At 37.4% G+C, this 26,716-nt stretch overlaps 1 protein-coding gene across 6 annotated transcripts in view; it reads right to left on the bottom strand.

Moving 5' to 3' along the window:
• CSMD3 (CUB and Sushi multiple domains 3) overlaps positions 1-26,716 on the bottom strand; it is a 1,175,227-nt gene that overhangs the window by 624,110 nt on the left and 524,401 nt on the right. For 3 of the 6 annotated variants that reach the window (XM_075825814.1, XM_075825808.1, XM_075825809.1), the window contains exon 7: positions 5,388-5,681. The exons of the other annotated variants lie outside the window; for them this stretch is intronic. In XM_075825814.1, coding sequence (XP_075681929.1) covers positions 5,388-5,681 — 294 coding nt within the window. The remainder of the gene's footprint in view (positions 1-5,387; positions 5,682-26,716) is intronic. 6 annotated transcript variants of the gene reach the window in all.

Raw genomic sequence — 26,716 nt, 5'->3', positions numbered from 1 at the left:
CCGTAATGTTGTAGTTAGTGCATGGAATGATGTGACAATAAGTAATGGTGATACGCTATCATGTTCTGCCTAATTAACCACTGTACAATAAAGGATATTGCAATGTTAATGAGCAATATGCCAGATAATTGCGTAGCATCTTAAGCTTGTTTGCACTGCACATATAAGTAGCAGAGCAGCAATTGCATTTGTGTTTTAAATAAATATTAATAAATAAATTTGCAAAGTTACAGGAAGACTAAACTAATATTAAAATATAAGTATTCAAATCAATGTATAGCCACTGTTAAAACTGTATTATAAGGAACTAGCTCATTTTCAGAAGCTTCCAGTTGCCTAGGTAAGCAGACTACCTTATCTACCGGCTGTGTCTCCTTTCATCACTTTTAAGTTCATAACTAGAGTTTCCCAATGTGGCAATTAGATATTCCATAGACGAATGGTTCATGGGGTTCTAGGTGGGGGTTTGACCTACAAACATCACATTTTTTATGTACTATTGGGATATCAAATTGACACACCATGAAAATTAATGGGGAAAATTAATGCGACTTTGACATGCTACATAGAAATAGTTGAAGGAATAACTAAGACTGATAGCAATATATGTATAGTATGCACATTATCATACCCTTACCCCCTAAAAAAAACGATTAAATGAGACAACAGACCTATGTGAAAATTGAAGCCTACTACAATTCTGAAATGACTTGAATAGTGAGGCTGTATTATGCATTACATTCTCTTGCAGGTGAAAACTGTTTTAAGTCTTGTCCATGAGCAAATTTGAAAAGAAAATTTTTTACAAAATATTGCCAATGAGACAGTTATGCCTCAAATCACAAAACAGGTGATTTTCTTTTGTACTTATCTCTAGCAAAGAGGACTGTTCCCCTCCATACATATCGGCTTACAATTATTAACAAGTATTATGTATTGTTTCACTGAACGATAAAGTAGCTTCCATTTGGCACAGATGGGGTTCACAGGAATTGTAAATTCTCATTTGCTGCATCGCAAAAAAAAAAAAAGCTTCATTGATATTAACACTAGAGACTAATAATGAGACAGAGCATTTAGAATATAAGGCATTGTTCACGCAGTGCAGATTTTCTGCAAATTTTGCATGTATTTTTTTTAAGACAAAACCAGGAAAGTGACTTAAAGAGAAGAAATATATAAGGGAAGGCCTTATAGGTCTGCTATCCTGGATCCAATTCTGATATTAGCTTAAAGAAAATGCAGGCAAAATCTGCAGCAAATCTGCACTGGGTGAACAAGGCTTAAGAGTTATGATTACTAATTATATGAAAAAAAAAGTAGCAACATCTATAAGGGGAAAAATTTAATATTACATGTCAAAACATATTTAGTTTTATTATTCTATGCATTCTAAACTACCCTAACTGTACATTAGAGATTGCCCCTATATATTAGGTAATCTTAGCATTTTGCACCTGAACATTTTTCATTTTGCTGGGATGTGCTGCCCAAACTTTTTTGTGTTTTATGTTGTACATGTGGGGGTGGTGACTGCCTCCATTTTTGGTTAGGCACTCCTCCCATTCTGCCCAAGGGTGCTTTTAATTAGAGTAAAGCTGGTTCCTACCTACCCCAAATATATTATGCTGGCTTAAACCCAGAAGAGAGGTGTATCTTTAGGTTAGGGACCCACTTAAAAAAAAGGTTGCCTTGTCCTGGCATATGTGCTCACACAATTTGATCAAAACATGTGCTAAAAGCCTGATATTTGTAAGTAAACTCAGAGGTAATGCAAATGAAGCTAGATTCAGTGCATTAGGTAGTCTTAGCGTTTTCAGAGTGCTGTTGCAATGTTTTTTTCATTTATTTATATATATATACATGTTAAACTTACCAGATTGCATCAGCTCTCACTAATATTTAAAATAAATAGGCAGAGCTGTCACTTTGTAATTAGAGAAGAGTGATTTTTTTTATTCAGCTGTTTCAAATGTTGCATTGGCAAATTAATTTATTAGGTTTCAAATTTTCATTGATGATAATAAACTGACTCATAAAAGCACTCCAGCTATTTTTTCCCCTTGTTTGAAAATGTGATAAGGTACAAGATAGTCCAGTGTATTGTCTTACCTAGTGCTTTATTTCATGGTTAGCCGCTCTGTTACGGGCCGCCGTTAGGTCACATGATCTCCATCCTGACTCTCTAAATCCTACAGTATCTACTTTAGGGAACGGAAGTCAGTTTTGCAATGCAACTCTATGACAGCTTCAATGTGAATCTCATAGACCTGCATTGAGAGACTGACCTCTCGTTCCTACAGCAGACGCTGTAAGATTTGGGTGGTGAAGAGTGAAGATCACATGACGCAATGACGGCCCAGAACAGAGCATCTACACTTGAAATAAAGCACCAGGTAAGCCAATACACCAGACTAACTCACCCTCCCACTCATTTTCAAATGGGGGAGGGTGGATAAAAAAAATAACCAGAGTGTTTCTTTAAACCTGCCATTATTTTATATTATTGTTGAATCTGTGAATCAGACAATTAGTTCACTCGTCTCTATAATTATCATATGAATTAAAACTATTTCATAGAGTTGATTAGAGTCCTAATTCAGTTTTAATATAACAATTAATAACTATAATAATAGTCTGTAAAGTAATAGTAAAAATAATAATAATAATAATAATAATATTAAAAAAGTAAAGTATGGAGACACATGGTGTGTCATATCAGATTTATATGTTTTTAAATAAACATCTCAATATATACATAACTAAAAATATTAAATAGCTTAATCAATAATTTATGTATATACCTAATACACAAGGCCACACAACACAAAGTTTGCATTGCACACTATTATAAGTTTCAATAGTTTAATGGCCAAAAGTGCAATAATGTATAAATATATGTTAATAGCAAAATAATGAAATGCTATGTTCATACAAAACCTTAAATTCTAACAAGTCAAATAAAAAAAAAATAGAAAAATGATATTCTATCTATCATCTATCTATCTATCTATCTATCTATCTATCTATCTATCTATCTATCTATCTATCTATCTATCTATCTATCTATCTATCTATTATCTATCTATCTATCTATCTATCTATCTATCTATCTATCATCTATCTATCTATCTATCTATCTATCTATCTATCTATCTATCTATCTATCTATCTATCTATCTATCTATCTATCTATCTATCTATCTATCTATCTATCTATCTAAACTATCCATATCCTATCTCAAATCTTTTGCTTACCTCTATGGGCTGTTTATGTCTAGGACAGTAAGGTCATAGATTGATATGTACAAGACAACAGAACTTCATGTTACAAACATACCTTTTTCCCAAAAAATTACACTATAGATATTCCAGTCTTTTTCATATTCACTATCATGTGTCAACCTAAAATACAAACTGATCCATTATGATTAAACACCTTGAACCAATCACATATACTTGTCACAGTCCCTAGATAGTTTAAAAATGTGCTTCAATATTTTCTTCTATTTACGCTTTTACCTGATTCCCCTTTGTTGATTGATATTTAGACTGAATGTGATTGGTTGAGTTTGTAAAAAAAACAAACCTCAAACAAAACGTCATTTAGATGATAACATTTCTTTAAGTTAATAGGTCTATCGAAATTTGTATTAAGTTCTTGTATGTGGGTAGGTTTTGATGCACTCTGTTTAGCAGGAGTGGGTCATAAAGGAAAGGAAAGTATAAGAAAGATTTATTTTTTTTTCTTTAAATCCACTCATAGTTTTGACTAAAAAAACAAACCAAACAAACTGCATCAAAACCTTTTAATGTCAATGCACCCTGAGTAAAACAATTCCATGTGGATGCAAAATGAAGCAATTTAGGTCAGTAAGATTGTTTTAAAAAAATTTACAAATCGACTACTATGACTACTGCGGATAATGAGATTATCATCCTCTTCATCATCATCTTATAATTTATTTATTAGTTATATTTGGGACTGACTAAATGAATTCTAATGTAAAAATGCATGTATTTAATTAAAAAAAAAAAAAATACCAATGCATATATAATATTTCCAGTACGTAAACCAATTCTGTATTTTTATACGAAGTGGTTTTCTGTTTGGCACATACAGATTGTAAAAATAATTCAAAGGGACAACCAATATGGCTGCACTTTTTGTTGTGATTTTTGCAAATAGGCTACCTCAACTAAACATAAAAGTGTTGATATCTCTAAGTACAAACAACACAGTTATTAAACTTTGGTTTCTGTTCTAACTTCTGATTTACTAATATATCTTGTCAGTTTATGTTTTGAGAGAAAATTCTCAAATGTTTTTTTAAGTATATTTATAAAATGTACAATATTAGTAGACCACAGCTTAATCATTTAATAGTAAGTGAACTTCTAAGCAGTTTACCGTATTTTGGTATCTTATTAATCATTAAATTAGTTGTTTTGTCCCATATGATGGCTAAGAGTCCAATATATATTAGAGAAAGTTGATGACATGATAATAATTGACATTTTTTGTAGATTTTGTTTATTTCAAAAGGGTAAGAAGCTGCCTCTAGAGATAAAAAGATGTTAAAAGTAGGTCCAATTTTAGTTTGATTTGATGATATGATTCTTAAAAGTTGAAAACGTTTTGCTGTATAGCAAAAATTTATTTTTACAATTTTTTTTAATAAATAAATGTTAAAATAAATAAGAAAAATGTTTTTTTCTAGACTACAGTACATTAATTTTGACCACACAGCAAATTTGAAATAATTGAAGCAAGAAGGAAACAAAATTTACTAAAATTTTTACTAACATGGGCTTACTTAACTAAATATATGATTTATTCAATATTTTTATACAATTTGGATAATCAGGCTGCATCCCAAATATATATTTGTAAAAAATAATATGCCAATATTTTACCTGCACAATAAGCATTATTTTTTTTTTTTAGACTATCCCAGGTGTTAAAAATCAAGAGAATATTCATTAAATAAAAATATTCAGTGTCATTCAATGAAGGAAGAAAACATTTTAACTGTTCTTCCAAAACAGAACTTAATGATAAATCAATCATAAATAAATTCATTTTTATGGCCATTGTCAATGATTGTATTGTCATTTCATGCTATGACATAGTTCGATACATTTTTAAATTGGAGCTTTTGGGTGTTATTTTGTTTTTAGTTTCTTAAACCCCTTTCATTTTCTGGGGTTGATTTTAACTATGAGAGTAAATTTATAATTCTTTTTTATATATGTATATATTTCAAAATGGGTTGATTTTAAAGAAAAAATAAATTTGTTACTTTTAGCCATGATATGACAAACATAAGTGACCATGGCCTTAATCAAGGACTTTTAAAAGGCCACAAGTAAAATAGTATAGATACCTCTATTAGTAACACCTGCAAGTTCTTTAGCTCTTTCTATCTGTACAGAATTTCTTGGCCGTCTTCGTAAGCTTTGGGTTTGTGCTGTTGGTGAAGACTGCAGGTCCATGGTTATGCTTGATTCCAAATCATGTTCAACGGCTTGGACCAGGAGTTCTTCTGTAAGTCTTTTGTTGGGGGTAGTAGTAAAACAGGATACAGTAACATCAGCAGAAGTAAGAGCAAGTGTTACAGCACCAGGAGTAGCCTCAATTTGCTCCTCCAACTCAGCGGTGGAAGTGGTTTTTCTGAAACCTGTGGGACACATAGTGGCACTGGATGCTAACTTTTTCTTTTGAATTGTACATTTTCCTGATTTGTATTCATTTTTGCTTTAGAAATAATCTAAAAGTATTTTTTTTAATGAAGGTAAATGACATGAACACATAAAGACAGTTTTATCCACTTTAAATCATAAGTATATGATAAACTAAGAGGCACAAATATATTAATAAAAATGCACCACCAGCGCTTTGTTTCAATCAGGAACAGGAGGAAGATAACTCACCCTATCAAAGTACTATAATATTTACTCAAATGTGCTCACTAAGTGCTCATGTGAGATACTGGACAACTCACCACTTGGTAACAGATGACTGCTGAGCAACCGTTGGGCTATTTTCTCACACATCCTTGTTCTTTGGTGATTGTAAAAACAAGAAAGTAACAGAGGATTTTGCAGTACTGTGGAGGCGCTCTGGCCGGTGGCCCTTCCCGTGTGGCTAGCGGTAAAAAATTGAACTGTGACCTCACTGGTAGTAGTAGCATGGACAAAAAAAACAAACGCATTTCAAGAGCATAACGTATTGGAGTTGTTTTGTCAATGCTGATACCATGCACTTCTACCTGTGATGTCATAGTTCAGTTTTTGAACAGGTATCTGTCAGCAGGTGATGAATTGTCCGGTATCTCAGGTATGTTTCCTATTACTACTATTTAGACGTAAGTAAGTTTAACTTACTGTGTGAAGTACTTAGTGAGTGCGGTTGTGTGGATATTGTAGGACTTTGATAGGGTGAGGTATCCCTTTCTCCTGAAAATGTTATGTCTACCTTTTTAGTACATTCTATTTAAATCTTTTATTGCTGATAATTACATGTCTTGCTAGGAAGGCTGTCAGGTACTGTATATGTTCTCATGCATTGCAGAACTACCTGCATATTTTAAAGTGATTACTGGCAAAAGGTAAAAGTTTTATATATATTTTTTTTACACATATTTCATATTGTTTTTAAAAAATAAAAGCCATTTTTAATAGTCATGCGTGACTGTTGAAAATGCATTAAGCAAAATAAGTATATGTATAGCTTGATTTTATTAATTAGTAATTTTACACAGGTAAAACAAAACTACAATCACACAATTTATAGGTAATTGCAGATAGCTGTGTATGGCAGCTGTTTTAAAGCATACCTCCAGTGAAAAATATAGACTTTTAAGTGCTCTTAGGTCCTATTGTACAGTATCTTTGTGAAAAATTTCCATTCAAAGCTCAGTCATTTGTGTTGAAGACCTCTCCTTTTTCCTAATTGACTAACAGGAAGGTGTTATAAAGGGCGGGACAGGAGAAAGGCGGAATAGGCGGCGTTCTAGCGTTATAGTGCAGGGCTAGCACAGGGTTGGTATCATTCCCTGCCCGGTTTAAGGTACAGTGGATCTTCAGGCCTGTTCACAGATCACAGATTTTACATTTTTCGCTAACAGTACTCTTTCCTCTTCTCTCCACCGTTAGCACATTCCTTTTGTCACACTCCTCTCACACAGCACAGAGACTATCTGAATAAAGTGCCAAGTCTTCTGTAATCACAGGTCACACCCTCTCACACAGCACAGAGACTGTCTGAATGTAGTGTTGAGGCTGCTTTAATCACAGGTCACACTCCTCTCACATATTAGAGACTGTCTGAATGAATTGCCAAGTCTGCTGTAATCACAGGTCACACTCTTCTCACACAGCAGAGACAGCAGAGACTGTCTGAATGTAGTGTTGAGGCTGCCATAATCACAGGTCACACCCTCTCACATATTAGAGACTGTCTGAATGTAGTGTTGAGGCTGCTGTAATCACAGGTCACACTCCTCTCTCATATTAGGTACTGTATGAATGTAGTGTCGAGGCTGCTGTAATCACAGGTCACACTCCTCTCTCATATTAGGTACTGTCTGAATGTAGTGTCAAGGCTGCTGTAATCACAGGTCACACTCCTCTCTTATATTAGGTACTGTATGAATGTAGTGCCGAGGCTGCTGTAATCACAGGTCACACTCCTCTCTCATATTAGGTACTGTATGAATGTAGTGTTGAGGCTGCTGTAATCACAGGTCACATAGCAGAGACTGTCTGAATGTAGCGGCAAGTCTGCTGTAATTACAGGACATTTCTAGGTAGCAAGTTCTCTACAGACACACAGACAGCTTGTAAATCCCGTTATTAGTTATTTTATCAGCATATCTATCTATCTATCTTTCTATCTATCTTTATATCTCTAGCTGCAGATTCCACCCACAGTCTCCCCCTACTCTGACCCAAACTAAAATTAATAGATTGTACAGCTTGCAAATGAAAGAACTTACCCAACATCACAGACACTTGAAATTACACTCTGATGTGCATATCCTAAGAGGTATTTAGGTGGATCACTGGAAGTACACTTTAATTATCAAAACAAAGAATACTGCTCATCTGCATAGAGAATACACAGAAGCTGTATCTCAAAAAGTTACACCAAACACACTGACTGACCTGTTTATTAAAAACATATATATGTATATGCCCCTCAAAGGTTAACATAGCCTTTAAATTGTGTAGTTCAAAAAAAATTACGTAATGAGACTTACTAATATATGTACACATATTCTGTTTTTCTCTCCTTCTCTGGATCTATTAACTACTGCCATAATGTATATGTTGTGCTTTTCTGAAGTTGCTCTGGCAGTATTAACATGACATGCAACTCTGCTTGGACCGTCCTGTCATGTGATCTCAGGGTTGCCAAACTCCACTTCAGTAATTTCAGGTCAACTGAGCTAGAAATTACGGACAGACCAAAATTTTTATGGACACATTACAAAATCACTGCCTGTGCATTGTGCAGTGTGCTAGGTGTAACTCAGCAGTCACAGCTCCGCTTGTAGCTTTCCCACAAGAACTTAGCATGGGAAAGCTGCAAGTGGGGCTGTGATTGCTGAGTCCGACTCACTCACCACTCACTCCACCCCCTCACCCCCACTAATGCTACTGCCAGAGCCTGTATTAGACAAAGTGTGGCCCTGGGCAAAAATAAAAGTGGGGCCCCAAATGCTGAATTATTGTATCTATTCAGAAGGCGGTGTTGAGAGAACTGCATTACTGATTTTTAGCGCATCCAGGAGTGTTGTAAGCCCCAAAGCATATGTCCCCCTCTCACAAAAAATCTATATACACATACAGTTATTACATCACACCACTATACCAGATTAAATATTACCTGCATACTGTTATTGAACAAAACTCACTATTATAAGACCAATGTTACCAATAATAACACAATATAAGGTCCAAATAATACCATCATACCATAACCACATAGTGACTGAATAATACTCCATACGGTTACTAAATAATACTACCACACCATAACCACATAGTGGCTGAATAATACCCCCATACGGTTACTGAATAATGCCGCCACACCATAACCACATAGTGACTGAATAATACCCCCATACTGTTGCAGAGCACTACTACCACACTATAACCACATAGTGACTGAATAATACCCCCATATCGTTACTGAATAATACCGCCACACCTTAACCACATAGTGACTGAATAATACCCCTATACAGTTACTGAATAATGCCGCCACACCATAACAACATAGTGACTGAATAATATCCCCAAAATGTTACTGAATTATACCGCCACACCTTAACCACATAGTGACTGAATAATACCCAGATACTATTACTGAATAATACAGCCACACCATAACCACATAGTGATTGAATAATACCCCCATACTGTTACTGAATAACACCCCCACACCATAACTATATAGTGACTGAATAATACCCCCACAATGTTACTGAATAATAACACCACACCATAACCACATAGTGTCTGAATAATACCTCCATACTGTTACTGAATAATACCGCCACACCATAACCACATAGTGACTCCCCATACTGTTACTTAATAATACTGCCACACCATAACCACATAGTGACTGAATAACACCCTATACTGTTAATGAATAATACCGCCACACCATAACCACATGTGGTGCCCCCTCAGTTACCGTGCTCCCACACAGTAATAATACCCCAGCTGTGCCCCTGTAGATAGTGCCACACACAGCCTGCTGTTGATAGTGCCACACCCCCTCTTGTATATAGTGCCACACAGCCCCCCCTTGTACACAGTGCCGCACAGCACCCCCCCCCCCTTGTAGGGAGTGCCACACAGCCCCCCTTGTAGAGAGTACCACACAGCCACCCCTTGTATATAGTGGCACACTGCCCCCTTGTACAGTATGCCACACAGCCCCACCTTGTACAGAGTGCCGCTCAGCCCCCCTTGTACAGAGTGCCACACATTCCCCCCTTGTAAAGAGTGCCACACAGTTTGCCCCTTGTAGCTAGTGCCACACAGCCTCATCCTTTTGTAGATAGTGGCACATAGGCCCGAGAGTGGAGAACTGTAGCCTACCGCTAGCGCTCCCTGCTCTGCCTGACGTGACTTACATTTAGAAGCAGGTCATGCGGCGGCAGTCTGTGTGAGATCTATGCCAGCCCAGGAGAGGACCAGTCTAGTCACCTGACCTGAGTCAGTCACCTGACCTCATGTCACTGATATGAGGTCAAGTGACTCAGGTCAGGTGACTGGAGTGGTCCACTCCCAGCACTGACCTCACTCAGACCACTTACTCACTTGGCCACATCTGTTTTTTGCTGACTGTCCAAAAATTTCAGACGGTTGGCAACCCCAGTGACCTCCACTCTGACCCCTCCTGTCCATGTACAGAATTGTAGTCTGTTGACCCCATAAAGTGTAAATTAGTGTATATTTTGTTTTAATTCAATATATATAGCATTCAATATATTACTTCTTTAAAGTGTAAACTGAGTAAAGTACATTTTTCAGCTCTAAAGCAAAAAGTATGTCAGTACTCTCATTTCAGGGTGCTTGGGTTGCAAAACACAAAGTGTAAAGTAATTTCAAAAGTCCAACAATGTATCCAACATTAATATCTACTAATTTAGAATATATATATATATATATATATATATATATATATATATATATATATATATATATATTTCACATTTTGGCCTTCCTAGACCTCACTCAGTACCCAATAAAGAGAGCAAACAATACAAAATTAATAATAACAAATAGAGATAACCATATAAACAAAGTAAATGTGAAATCTGATGCAAAACTGATCATTTAGATGAAGCATAATGATTCAAATGGTGTTCATTTATCAACTAAGTAAAAGACTATTTGTGCAAAATTTAAAAGGGTTTTCCAGCCAATAAAAAGTGATGGCCTATCCTCAGGATAGGCCATCAATAGCTGATGGGTCGGGGTCCAACTTCTAAGACCCCCGACAATCAGCGTTTTTGAAGGGGCCGCATCACTCGTAGGAGGACTGCTTCCCCTCCATTTCTTCTGGCTCACTCTGAATCGTCGACATGCATTTAGCGGCAATTCACAGGTATTGCAGACTTTTTTCCCATTTACTTCAATGGCTGCTAAATGTGTGTCGAAAATTCACAGTGAGCATGAAGAAATAATGGGGAAGAAGTGCTTATACGAGTGCTGCAGCCCCTTCAAAACAGCTGATCGGCGGGATTCCCAGGAGTAGGACGCTGACCCATCAGCTATTGATGGCCTATTGTAAGGATAGGCCAGCAATTTTTACTGGCTAGAAAACCCCTTTAAACTGCATTTCTTGACTAGATAATGGAGATGAATCAGTAACAATAAATATGAGCCATTCAAACCAGCCTCATGGCAACAGATAATGGGTTTTCATAGAATGGTGGGTATGGTATGGTGAATTATTTAAGGTATTAAAAGATGTGACATCTTCAGCCATGGACTCCACAAGACCTCTGAATGTGTCCTATGGTATCTGGCACCAAGATATTAGCCTCAGTTCCTTAAAGTTCTGTAAGTTGCAAGTTGGGGCCTCCATGGATGCATGGGGATTTGTTTTTCTAGAACATTTCACAGATACTTGATTAAATTGAAATCCGGAGAATTTTGAGTCCAAGACAGCCCCTTGAACACTTTATCATGTTCCTCAAACTATTCCTGAACAATTTATGCAGTGTGGCAGGGGCATTATCCTGCTGAAATAGGGCACTGCCATTAGGGAATAGGTTGCCATGAAGGGGTGCATTTGTTCTGCAACAATGTATAAATATGTAGTACGTGTCAAAGTAACATCCACATGATTGCCAGGAACCTAGATTTCCCAGCAGAACATTGGCCAGAGCATCACACTGCCTCCACTGGCTTGTCTTCTTCCCACAGTGCATCCTGGTGACATATTTTCCCCAGGTAAGCGACACACATGCACCCCACCATCCACATGATGTAAAAGACAAGGTGACTAATCCAACGAGGCCACCTTCTTCCATTGCAGAGAGGTTAGCGTGGGCACTCTGGCTGGTCTACAGCTTTCCAACCCCCAAACTCAGTAAACTGTGATGCACTGTGTCCTAACACTTTTCTATCATAGTCAATATTAACGTTATCAGCAATTTAAGCTATAGTAGCTCTTCTGTAGGATAAAACTAGACAGGCTAGCCTTTGCCCTCATGTGGATCAATGAGCATGTCTCCGGTTTACCGGTTGTCCTTTCTTAGACCACTTTTGGTAGGTACTAACTACTACATACTGAGAACAACCGACAAGACTTGCTATTTTGGTGATGCTAGTCATTACAATCAGGCTCTTGTCACTTAGATCTTTACGCGGGCCTATTTTTCCTGCTTCCAACACTTTAACTTCAATGGCTGTCCCTCATTTTATTCATACATATTATGCAGCACCAAGGTCAAAATTAAATAAATTAACTATAAAACAAAATTATTTGTAGGCAATGTGAACTCAATAGATGGATGGTAATACTAGATGTTAGTGGTACTTACATCTAACATTAATCCTGTTTTTATTTTATATACCACTATAGACTTTACAGTGACTACCTGCAGACGTATTTTTCCTTCTACTAACTGACTGAGTACGGACTGTTTTTTTTTTTACCTCACCCTCATTTCTTTTTGTGCAGGTTCTTATCCATGGTGAGGAAAACAAAGTCTTATTTACTGAATACAACCTGACTTTCTGAATGTCATTAGTAGCTTAAGTAGGGTCCGTACAGATTTTTCCTTAGTTATACTTGGTACCTGTAGTCTGTTCACTTCAATCAGCCATGATAAGGATGTTCAAGCAACATGGTGCATAATATCTACTTTTCTGAAAACGACATAAAAAAAAAAAGATATGCTGACCCTTGTCTAGTATGAAAATTATGTTTTCGGGGGAGGGGCATGTTTTAGATATTTTTTAAATTTGGTTTAGAGATGTCCCTAAAATCTTTCTTGAACATTCTTAATTATGTCCAGAGTTGAAATTCACCATACATTATGATACCAAATGATTATCCTAGGGGCTCCAGTGTTACAAATTTATTTTGTAATCCAGCATATCACAATATTGTACTTAATTACTGTAAATAAGTAGCCATCCATGTACTTACTGCACTTCTAGTTCCATTATGTAAGAGATTGTGAGATAACATTGACATATATTCAATACTTTAAGATAACATAATTTGAATATTCAGCAATGAGCATCTATAAATTATCTAATATTTTGCACGGCAGTCTAGTAGGGTTATAAACCCACCATGTGCAGGAAGTTGTTACAATGCGGTTTCATAAATTTGACATGTGGTAGCCCAACTAATTTGTGGTTATGGAAACAACTCCACAACCCCTTAGGAAAGCTAATAGGGTGTCAATTCTTACATTTTTGACAAATTAAGATATTTTACATAATTTTGAAAGAAAACAACTAAAGTAGCTCCTGACATTACCTATTTTTTATACATTTGACCAATATTTACATGCTAAATGAAATATTCAAATAATTTATATTATTTATTTTTTTCAAAACAACCATTTGTGGTGTCTTCTCTATTCCTTAGTCAAAGATCAAAGGGTTACATATTTTATGAGAGACAAAATTTGACAGTGTTATGAAATATATGCTTGGAAGCATATACAGATTGAAACCAGTGCAGAACAAATTTTCTTATGGGGAATTTTATTCTTGAGTAAAATGAGTCACAATTTTCCCAGGGCTTGAATTTTTTTCTTTGTATCTAAGCCCCCAATCTGGGCTTGCTACCCATTGTAAATTTCAATCTAGTATTGCTTGCAAGAAAGTGAACTTTGATAGCAATTTACATAGATAGTGATAAATAACAGCAACCATTCTCTATCTTTCCCTGCTTGTAGCAATGCTATCAATCACAGAGTTGATTCCTTAAATTTTCTCCTATGCAATATATTTACGTCCATAAAAAATGTATGTATATGAAAAAAAAAGTAATATTTCTTCATGTAGGCCCTCATTTATTAAGGCATTTAACTCCTTTACGATCAAGGACAGATATATCCGCCCTATTCAGGAGCTAGTTCCCGCATACGGACGGATATATCCGTCCTCTGATTACGTGGGTACTGCCACTGTACCCACAGTCAGTTTAACCTATTAGATGCCGCTGTCAATAGCGACAGTGGCATCTAATGTGTTTGACAGACGGAGGGAGCTCCCTGTGTTGAACCCATCTGCACCCCCGCAAAGAAATCGCAGGGAGCCATTGGGTTTCCATGACTAACTAAAGCCCCCAGGTCTGCCTTCAGCTACTGCCTATTAGGCGATGCCAGGGGAATGGCCTAATAGATTGCCTGTCAGTTTTACACTAATAGGCAAAAATGCTTTGAGATACTAAGTATACCAAAGCATTATATCTGTGATCTAAAGATCGCAAAGTGAAGTACAATAAACAGTACAAACAAAGCTGTTAAATAGTTAAATAAAGTTTATGACAATAAAAATAAAAAGATTACAGTAAAAATAAAATAAAATACAATTTTTTTCCCCCAAAAAGTGGTTTTATTTAGTAAAAGTGTCAAATGTAATAACACATACACATATATGGTATCTCCGCGATCGTAATGACTACAAAAATAAAGTTAATACATTAACCCCTTAATGACCAACCTATTTTAAACCTTAATGACCAAGCTATTTTTTACGTTTTTCCATCGTCGCATTCCAAGAGTTATAACTTTTTATTTTTGCATCGACATAGCTGTATAGGATCTTTTTTTCATTGGACAAGTTGTATTTTTTAATAGCACCATTTTGGGGTAAATATAATTTATTATTTAACTTTTATTAACTTTTTTTGGGGCGTAATAGAAAAAAACCCAGTAATTTTGTCACTATTTTTCTGCGTCTTTAATTTACACCATTTACCGTGAAGTATAAATAACATGATAACTTTATTCAGCGGGTCATTATGATTGCAATGATACCAAATTTATATAGTTGTCTTATGTTTTACTACTTTTACACAGGAAAACTGCTTCTTTTTATAAAAATGTGTTCTTGTGCCTCCATATTTGAAGAGCCATAACTTTTTTATTTTTACGCCGATGTAGCTGTATGAGGGCTTTTTTTTTTTTTGCAGGACAACTTGTAGTTTGTATCGGTACCATATTGGAGTACACACAACTTTTTTATCACTTTTCATCACATTTTTTTGAAGGCAGGATGAATAGAAAACAGCAATTCTGGCATTGTTTTTTATTTTATTTTTTTACAGCGTCCGCCGAGTGGGTTAAATAACATTATAGCTTTATAGTTGGGGTCGTTACAGATGCGGTAATGCAAAACATGTGTAACTCTTTTATATTTTTTTCATAATAAAGCATTTTGTAAGTGGAAAAAGTGGGTTTTTCATATTTTTTTCCACTTATTTATTTATTAATAACTTTATAAAACTTTTTGTAACTTTTTTACTAGTCCCACTAGGGGACTTCACTATGTGATCATCTAATCACTTTTATAATACACTGCAATACTTCTGGATTGGAGTGTATTACTGCCTGTCCGTTTATAACGGACAGGTATCTGCTATCTGGCATGACCTAGTAGGCCTCCACTACAGGCAGACCTGGGAGAATTTATTAGGCCCCTGGCTGCCATAGAAGACACTGGGACCCTGCGATCTCATCGCAGGATGCCAGTGGGGTGAGAAAGGGAGCTCCCTCTCTCCAAAACTTCCTATTGAGCGCTGCATCTCAAAGGTTAAAGCAGCGCTGCTCCAAGTTCTCAGCTCAGAGGTAGCTGAGAACAGGGAGTTTTAAATGCTCCCGGCACCGCAGATTTATTCTGATGCAGCGCCATGAAAAGGCGTATGTATCATAATAAAGCCCGTTAGTGGCCGCCATGAAAAGGCATATTGGCGGTTACTAACGGGTTAATTAAACCGCCGGGTGAACGGCATCCAAAAAAAACAAATGCAAATTTCCTTTTTTTTTCTCCCATTCCCCCTATAGAAAAATGAAATAAAAGATAATCAATAAATCCAATGTACCCCAAAATAGTACTAATGAAAACTACACCTTGCCCCACAAAAATCAAGCCCACATCGACAAAACAAGTAAATTATTTTTAAAATGGTTTTTATTGTGCAAACGTAGGAAAACATAAAACCTTTACATATTTGGTATCCCCGTAACTGTGCCGACCCATAGAATAAAGGTAATATGTTATTTATGCTGTATAGAAAACGGCGTAAATTTATAATTTGAAAATCAATGTTGGAATAGCTGCTTATTTTCAATTCTCTCCTAAAATAAAGTTAATAAAAGTTAATCGATATAGTATATGCATCGAAAAATGGTGCAATTGAAAATTAGAATACAGTCAACGGAATAAAATAAAAGTTACAACTCTTGTAATGAGACCGTCAAAAAATAAAAAAGTAATTAACGCGCAAAACGGCCTGGTCATTAACCCCTTCCCGCACCTTGGCGTAAATGCACGTCCAGGTGAGCAGTAAGTTCGCGCACCTGGGCGTGCAGTTACGTCCGCGCTTTAATAGTTAACCGCCGCGCGGCGCTACATCGCAGCGGCGGTTAACTGTGCAGGGTGTCAGCCCTGCTCTCCCCGTTGTCGATCAGCGGCCTGTCGCCGCTGAAATCGGCAATTAACCCCTTCGAATCGGTGGTCGATTGCGATCACCACATCGAAGAGGTTTACAGCGGATCGGCAGCCCCCCACATGTATTTGCGGGGGCTGGCGATCCTTATCATGGCAACCAGAGGCCAGACAATGACCTCCGGGTTGCCATGTACGGAAGCCTCGGAGGATCAGCCTCCGGCCGGTCCTCCGATGCTTCCTCTCAGTGTCACTGTCACGTCACAATGACAGTTAGAACACTACGTGTGTAGTGTAATGTGTTCCAGCAGCGATCAGAGCTGCAAGTCTAAGTGTTCCCTAGTGGGACAAGTAAAAAAAGTTAAAAAAAAGATAATAAAAATGTTTGAAAAAGTGTAAAAATAAAAGTTAGAAGTGTCATAAACAAAGAATGCTTTTTTTCCTATAATAAGACTTCTATTATAGGAAAAAAATGAACACGTTAAAAAAAGTACACATATTTGGTATCGCCGCGTTCGTAACGACCCCAACTATAAAACTGTAATATTATTTTTCCCGCACGGTGAACAATAAAAACGAGAAAACAGTGCCGATTCACAATTTTTTGGTTACCACCCCTCCCAAAATATACAATAAAAAGTGATCAAAAAGTCGCATGTACGCCAAAATGGTACCAATACAAACTACATCCCGTCCTGCAAAAAGCAAGCCCTTACACCGCTTTTTTGACTGAAAAATAAAAACTTTATGGCTCTCAGAATATGGTGACACAAATTTTTTTTTATTTTATAAAGAAGTGATTTTATTGCACAAACGCTGCAAAACATAAAAAAATTATATACATCTGGTATCTCTGTAATCGTATCGACCCGCAGAATAAAGTATAATGGTCATTTATAGCCCAGGGTGAAGGCCATAAAAAAACGAATAAAAAACATTGTCAGAATTGATGGTTTTTGGTCACCTTGCTTGCCAAAAAATGGAATAAAACGTGATCAAAAAAATTTCTCGTACCCCAAAATGGTACCAATGACAACCTACAGATTGTACCGCAAAGAATAAGCCCTCACACAGCTCCGGTGGTGAAAAAATAAAAAAGTTCTGGCTCCCAGAATATGGCGCTGCAAAATGTGCGGTGTTCCAAAAGTAGATAAGATCGGGCGCCATTTATCAGTGCGACACCGGCCACATATCTGCGGATTATTATTTATTTACTGCATTATTATACCCTCTTATTATACCCTGATGTACCCCGCACAGATAACATGTAGAAGAAACAAGAAAAATGATCCAGCGCTGAGTCGTACTTTGAGTTTAAAAAGGAAGCAGTATTCCCACCGTTATTGGGGTATTGAGATTAAAATTGGAGGGAGACGCAGTCCCAAGACATGTGTAAATAGTAGGCAGTAGCGGGGATCCGAGCGGAGAGTCTGGAGACGCATCAAACTGGTGAGCTGGAGGTTTCCTCCCTTCTTTACTGCTTTACAGATAACATTTACCCTGATGTACTCCGCACAGATAACATATGCCCCCACATTATAAACTGAAACACCAGTAAAACCCCAAACAGAACAACTACCAAGCTACATCTGCGCCCCAAAAGCCAAATGGCGTCCCTCCCTTCTGAGCCCTGCAGCCTGCCCAAACACCAGTCTACGTCCACAGATATGCCATCGCCATACCCGGGAGAACCCGGTTAATATTTTATGAGGTATTTGTCTTCAGTGGAACAAACTGGGCATAACATGTAGTGCACTAAAATGGCATATGAGTGGAAAATTTAAATTTTCACTCCGCACCATGCGCTTCGCATTAACCCCTTCGCGCACCACAACATAGCATGTCGTAGTGTGGAGGGTGATGTATGGAGCGTCTCACGTGAAAAATAAAGAAATTAAAATGGCAAAATCGCTGTTTTTTTGGGTCACCTTGGCTCTACCTAAAAATTTAATAAAAAGTGTTCAAAAAGTTGTATGTACAAAAAATAGTACCAATAAAAATGAACGCTCGTCCCTCAATAAATAAGCCCTCATACCGCTCTATTGACTGAAAAATAAAAAAGTTATTGCTCTTGGAACGCGGGGAGAAAAAAACTAAAAAGGAAAATAAAAAAATGGATCAGTCCAGAAAGGGTTAATTACTTTCTAATGAAAAAACATTTATGACCACATGTGGGGTATTGCCGTACTCGGGAGAAATTGCTTTACAAATGTTTGGCAGCTTTTTCCCCCTTTATCCTTTGTGAAATTGAAAAAAATTCAACATTTTAGTGGAAGAAATGTTGATATTCATTTTCACGGCCTAATTCTAATAAATCCTGTAAAAGACTTGTGGGGTCTAAATGCCCACTATATCCCTAGATAGATTCTTTAAGTGGTGTAATTTCCACTTTTGGGGGGTTTCCACTGTTTTTGGCCTCTCAGGGGCTTTGCAAATGCGACATGGCACCCGAAAACCATTTCAACTAAATTTGAGCTCCAAAAGCCAAATAGCGCTCCTTCCCTTCTAAGCCTTGCTGTGGGTCCAAACAGCAGTTTATTACCACATATGGCATATTTCCGTAATCGGGAGAAATTGTTTTACAAATGTTGGGGTGCTTTTTCTCCTTTATTCCTTGTAAAAATTAAAAATGGCTACCTTTTTTCAGAAAAAAAAGTCGATTTTTACCTTTACAGAATAATTCCAATGAATTCAGCAAAACAACCGTGGGGTCAAAATGCTAACTTTACCCCTAGAAAAATGCCTTGATGAGTGTAGTTACCAAAATGGGGTCACTTTCCGTGGGTTTCCACTATTTTGTTCCCTCCAGTGCATTTCAAACGCGACATGGCACTGAAAACTATTCCAGCAAAATCAGAATTTCAAAATCCAAATGGTGCTCCTTCCCTTCTGAGTCCTGCTGTGGGTCCAAACAGCAGTTTATTACCACATATGGGGTATTGCTATAATCAGGAGAAATTGCTTTACATATGTTGGGGTGTTTTTTCTCTTTTATTCCTTGAAAAAATTCAAAATGTCTACGTTTTTTCAGAAAAAAAGTAGATTTTCCCCTAGATAAATTCCCTGAGGGGTGTAGTTTCCAAAATGAGGTCACTTTTGGGGGTCTTTATTGTTTTGGCCCCACAAGACCCCTTCAAACCTGACATGGTACCTAAAATATATGCTAAAAAAAAGGAGGTCGCAAAATCCACTAGGTGCTCCTTTGCTTCTGAGGCCGGTGTTTCAGTCCATGACCGCACTAGGGCCACATGTGGGGTATTTCTAAAAACTGCAGAATCTGGGCAATATATAATAAGTTACATTTCTCGGGTAAAACCTTCTGCGGTATAGAAAAAAATTATTACAAATGAATTTTGTAAAAAAAAAATGAAATTTGTAACTTTCACCTCTACTTTGCTTTAATTCTTGTGAAACACCTAAAGGGTTAATACACTTTCTGAATGCTGTTTTGAATACTTTGAGGGGTGCAGTTTTCAAAATGGGGTGATTTATGGGGACTTTCAAACATATAAGGCCCTCAAAGCCACTTCAGAACTGAACTGGTCCTTGTAAAAATCGCCTTTTGAAATTTTCTTGAAAATATGAGAAATCGCTGCTAAAGTTCTAAGTCTTGTAACGTCCTAGAAAAATAAAAGAATGTTCAAAAAACGATGCCAAACTAAAGTAGACATATGGGAAATGTTAACTAGTAAGTATTTTGTGTGGTATTACTATCTGTTTTACAAGCAGATACATTTAAATTTAGAAAAATGCTAATTTTTGCACATTTTTTCCAAATCTTGGTGTGTTTTACAAATAAATATTGAATTTATCAACCACATTTTTTTACTAACATCAAGTACAATATGTCACGAGAAAACAATCTCAGAATCGCTTGGATAGGTAAAAGCATTTCGGAGTTATTACCACATAAAGTGACACATGTCAGATTTGAAAAATCGGCTTCGTCCTGAAGGCCAAAACAGGCTCAGTCCTGAAGGGGTTAAGGGATTAAGCCACTTTAGTGCTTGAAAAAAGTTGTAAATATAGGCTCATAGCCTTTCTGCGCCACGCTCGACACTTTATAAAAAATGGCAAAGCTCAAAAAGGGGGCGAGGCCACCACAGCTCAACAGATATATGAACTTAAATTCCAGAGTTGCCATAGATTTCAAAGTCATAGATTTCAAAGTCAGGTGCACGGACAGCATAAGATGCAACTGATTTATTAAGAGGCGGGCATCTCTTAATAACTTGCTCACATCTTAGTGCTATGGCATTCTAAGAGTGGTGTAAGTCTTAATGCATCTGGCCTATAGTTTGTCTAAATCTGTCTGACAATATTTTAACCCGTTCCCGAGATTTGTCGTATGTATACGACATGGAAGGCCAGTGCTTCCCGCAAAATGTCGTATACTTACGACAAATGCATGGCACCGGCTCAGAAGCTGAGTCGGTGCCATCATCCCTGGATGTCAGCTGTATCTGACAGCTGACATCCTGCAGTAATGGCGGGGACCGAAGTTAGCTTCGATCAACGCCATTAACCCCTTAAATGCAGCCGTCAAAACTGATCGCTACATTTAAGATGTTTGCAGCTCATCGACATCCCAGCAATGAAATGTGTCGGTGGCTGCAATGGCAACCGGAGGCCTAATACTGCCCTCCCGGCATGCCTAGCACGGAAAACTTTCAGCCCCCGTCCGGCATCATCAGCGGTGGATATCAGCTGTATGTTACAGCTGACATCCACCTGTAACGGCAGGAACCGGAGCTAGCTTCGATCCCTGCCATTAACCCCTCAGATGCAGTGATCGGATCCGATCGCTGCATCTTTGTGGTTGCTAGCAGATCGCCAGCTGTGCCCTGCAATCGCACGGCTGCCGACTGCTATTATGACACCAGGAAACCTAACAATGGCCTCCTGTTTGCCATTACGGAAGCCGATTAGGCCCCGCTCAAAGGCGAAGTCTAATCTGCTTGCTGTCATTGAATGACTATGTGGGTAGTGCAATGTATTAGAAAAAAAAATCTGACAGTTGGACCTTCAAGTCCCCTAGTGGGACTAAAGTAAAGTGTAAAAAAAAAAGTACAAAAAAAATGTGAAAAAAAAGTTGTCAAAAATATAATAAAAGTTTTAAGTAATAAAATAAAACACAACCACCCTTTTTCCCTTATCAAGTCCTTCATTATTGAAAAAAAGAAATAAACCATACATATTTGATATTGCCGCGACCGTAACGGCCTAAACTATACAAATATTATGTTATTTATTCCACACGGTGAACGGCGTAAAAAAAAAGTAAAAAATAATGCCAGAATTCACCAGCCAGAATTTCACTTTGCCCTACAAAAATTTAAATAAAAAGTAATCAAAAAGTTGCATGTATCCAAAAATGGTGCCTATAAAAACTATAGCTTGTCTCGCAAAAAACAAGCCCTCATACAGCTCCATCGCCAACATTTTTTAAAAGTTACGGTTCTCACAACATGGCGACAGAAAAAATACATTCTTTTTACAAAAGTAATTTTATTGTGCAAAAAGTTGTAAAACATAAAAAAGGTATAAATTAGGTATCGCCGGAATCGTACAGACCCGCAGAATAAAGTTAACATGTAACTTATAACGCGTGGTGAACGCTGTATAAAAAAACCCATAAAAAACTATGGCAGAATTGCAGTTTTTTTATCACCTTCCTCTCAAAAAATAGGATAAAAAGTGATAAAAAAGTTGCATGCACCCCAAAATGGTACCAATAATTACTGCAGCTCGTCCCACAAAAAAACAGCCCTCATACCACTACGTCTATGAAAAAATAAAATTAGTTAAGGCTTCCATAAGTCAGGAAATAAAAAAATATGCAGTTGTGCAGATCAGAGGGGAACATTTAGTTTGTTTCAAGAGGCGATGTATCGGAGCCCTAAAACTAGGAAACCAGGAAGGGGGGCCCAAACATATCTGCTAGAAGCGAGGGCAACCGTATTATACCAGGACAACACTTCCTAGCAAAATTCCCCAAACTGCAAAGGTGCGGAGTGTGGACCAAAAGGGGGATAAGTAAAGACACCGTTTATCAGTGCAACACCGGCCTGTGCAGAAAGGATTGCTCCACAGCGTAACACACATCTATGGATTATTTCATTGTTTACCCCATTATTATACCCCCTGACTATGCCCCTGATGTACATGTACCCCCACATTATAAACGGAAACACAAGTAATACTCAAACAAATCTACTACCAAACAAAATGTACGCTTCAAAAGCCAAATGGCACTCCCACCCATCTGAGCCCTACAGTGTGCCCAAACAGCAGTTTACTTCCACATATATGGCATCTCCATACCCGGGAGAACCTTTTTAACAATTTTTGGGATGTGTGTCTCCAGTGGCATAAGCTGGGCACGACATACTTGCCACTGAATTGGCAATTCTGGGGAAAAATGTTAATTTTTACTTTGCACCATACACAGCACATTTATTTATGGAAAAGACCTATGGGGTGAAAATGCTCACTACACCCCTTAATAAATGCCTTGAGGGGTGTAGTTTCTAAAATGGGGTCACTTCCGGGGGGTTTCTTTTATTATTTCCCATCTGAGCCTCTGCAATTGTGAACCAATTCTGTGTAAATCGCCAAATTAGGCCTCAATTTCGCATGGTATGCTCTCAGTTCTGAGCCCTGTCAAATGTTCAGGCAAAAGATTAGGGCCACATGTAGGGTGATTCTAAAACTGGGAAACACAGCATAATAATTAGAGGGCTGACTTGTTATGGTGACACAAGCTGGGCACTACATATTGGCATATCTATTGAAAAATCCCATTTTCACTCTGCAACATGGAGTGCACACTAATTTATGCAAAACACCTGCGGGGTTAACATGCTCACTACACCCCTAGGTGAATACCTTGAGGGGTGTAGTTTCCAAAATTGGGGTCACTTTTGGGGGGTTTCCACTGTTTTGGTCCCACAGGGGTTTTGCAAATGCTACATAGCGACCAGAAACCAATCCAGCAAAATCTGTACTCCGAAAGCCAAATGGCGCTCATTCTCTTCTGAGCCCTGCTGTGTGCCCAAAAATGAGTTTATAACCACATATGGGGCATTGCCGCACTCGGGAGAAATTGCTTAACAAATGTTGGGGTTCTTTTTTTCCTTTATTTTTGGAGGAAATGAAACAGTTTGCACTAAAGCTACGTCTTATTGGAAAACAAATTAATTCCTCAAGGGGTGTAGTATCACAAATGGAGTCCCTTTTGGGTAGTTTCCACTGTACTGGTACCTTAAGGGCTTTGCAAAAGCGACATGGTGTCAAGAAACCAATCCAGCAAAATCTGTGCTCCAAAAGCCAAATGCCGCTCCTTCTCTTCTGTTCCTTGCTATGTGCCCAAACAGCAGTTTAAGACCACATATGGGGTATTGCCGTACTCGGGAGAAGTTGCTTTACAAATGTTGGGGTTATTTTTGTTCTTTATTTGTTGAGAAAATGAAAAATTTGAGCTAAAGCTACATCTTATTGAAGAAAAAGGATTGTTTTTATTTTCACTGCCCAAATCTAATAAATTCTATGAAACACCTGTGGGGTCAGAATGATCACTACACCCATAGATGAATTCTTAAAGGGGTATAGTTTCCAAAATGGGATCACTTTTTGGGCGTTTTCATTGTTTTGTCCCCTCAGGGCCTCTGCAAATGTGACATGGCCGCCGCAAAACATTCCTGCTAAATTTGAGCTCCAAAAGCCAAATGGCGCTCTCTCCCTTCTGATCCCTGCCATGTATCCAAACAGCCGTTTATGACCACATATGGGGTATTGTTTTACTCGGGAGAAATTGCTTTACACATTTTGCGGTGCTTTTTCTCCTTTATTCCTTGTGGAAATGAGAAAATATTAGCTAAACCTACATTTTCTTTCAAAGAATGTAGATTTCTATTTTCACCGCCTAATTCCAATAATTTCTGCAAAAAACCTGCGGCGTCAAAATGCTCACTATACCCCCAGATAATTTCCTCAAGAGGTGCAGTTTCCATAATGGGGCCACTTGTTGGGGGTTTCCACTGTTTTGGTCCCTCAGGGGCTTTGGAAATGCGACATTGTCTCCGAAAACCATTTCTGCTAAATTTGAGCTCCAAAAGCCAAATGGCGCTCTTTCCCTTCTAAGCCCTGCCGTGTGTCCAAACAGCTGTTTATGACCACATGTGGGGTATTGTTTTACTCGGGAGAAATTGCTCTACAAATGTTGTGTTGCTTTTTCTCCTTTAGTCCTTTTGGAAATTAAAAAAGATTAGCTAAGCCTACATTTTATTTGAAAGAATGTAGAGTTCTATTTTCACGGCCTACTTCCAATAATTTCTGCAAAAAACCTGCGGCATCAAAATGCTCACTATACCCCCAGATAATTTCCTCAAGAGGTGCAGTTTCCATAATGGGGCCACTTGTTGGGGGTTTCCACTGTTTTGGTCCCTCATTGGCTTTGGAAATGCGACATTGTCTCCGAAAACCATTTCTGCTAAATTTTAGCTCCAAAAGCCAAATGGCGCTCTTTCCCTTCAAAGCCCTGCCGTGTGTCCAAACAGCTGTTTATGACCACATGTGGGGTATTGTTTTACTCGGGAGAAATTGCTCTACAAATGTTGTGGTACTTTTTCTCCTTTAGTACTTTTGGAAATTAAAAAAGATTAGCTAAGCCTACATTTTATTTGAAAAAATGTAGATTTTCATTTTCACGGCCTACTTCCAAAAATGTCTGCAAAAAAACTGGCTTGTCAAAATGCTTACTATACCCCTAAATAAATTCCTTGAGGGGTGTAGTTTCCCAAATGGGGTCACTTTTGGGGTTTCTTTACTGTTTAGATACCACAAGACCTCTTCAAAGCTGACATGGTGCCTAAAATATATTCTAATAGAAAGGAGTGTCCAAAATCCTTTGATTCTGAGGCCTGTGCTTCAGTCCAGTACCACACTAGAGCCACATGTAGGATATTTCCTAAAACTGCAGAACCCGTGCAATACATATTGCGTTGCGTTTCTCTGGTAAAACTTTGTGTTACAAAAAAAATGGATTAAAAATGAATTTCTGCAACAACAAAAAATTAAATTTGTAAATTTCACCTCTACATTGGTTTAATGCCTGTGAAATGTCTAAAGGGTTAAGAAACTTTCTAAATGCTGTTTTGAATACTTTGAGGGGTGGAGTTTTTAAAATGGGGTGAATGTTTGGAGGTTTCTAATATATAAGGCCCTCAAAGCTACTTCACAACTGAACTGGTCCCTGTAAAAATAGCCTTTTGAAATTATCTTGAAAATGTGAGAAATCGCTGCTAAAGTTCTAAGCTTTGTAACGTCCTAGAAAAACAAAAGGATGTTCAAAAAATGATGTCATTCTAATGTACACATATGGGGGATGTTAATTAGCGACTATTATGTGTGATATAACTGCCTGTCTTACAAGCAGATACATTTAAATTTAGAAAAATGCTAATTTTTGCAATTTTTCACTACATTTTGGTGCTTTTCCCATTTAAATACTGAATGTATCGAGCAAATTTTTCCAGTAACATAAAGTCCAATGTGTCACGAGAAATCAATCTCTGAATCGCTTGGATAGGTGAAAGCATTCCAAAGTTATTACCACATGAATTGAAACATGTCAGATTTGAAAAATGAGGCTCTGTCAGGACGGTCAAAAGTGGCTAAAGAGGGAAGGGGTTAAGGGATAAAATAATATATAATATAATATTTTACTTAACTGTTTATGCATATTAAAATTATCACTAGAGAATGATTTAAAAGACAATTCTCAATAGAACTGTTCTTAGTGTTGTAGATATTTAGATAGTCTTAATGAAGCACGTCAAGACTTTTTTCCACTACCCCACTTTTATCTAAAACAGAACAGCTCTTCTTTTATAATTAGCTTTATAGAAATTGCACTATTTTATCAAATACTTAACCATTACTGTCTACAAAAATGATTAATTTAAAACCTGACCTGAAAAATTATGCCATATCTTTTCTCTATAGGTATGATAAGATTCATATATTTTTTTTACAGAAAAATGTCTTTGCA

Source organism: Rhinoderma darwinii, chromosome 5 (assembly GCF_050947455.1).
Source record: "Rhinoderma darwinii isolate aRhiDar2 chromosome 5, aRhiDar2.hap1, whole genome shotgun sequence".
NCBI classification, from domain to species: domain Eukaryota; kingdom Metazoa; phylum Chordata; class Amphibia; order Anura; family Rhinodermatidae; genus Rhinoderma; species Rhinoderma darwinii.
The sequence above is the reverse complement of the archived record's forward strand: the minus strand, read 5'-3'. Positions and strand labels throughout refer to the sequence as shown.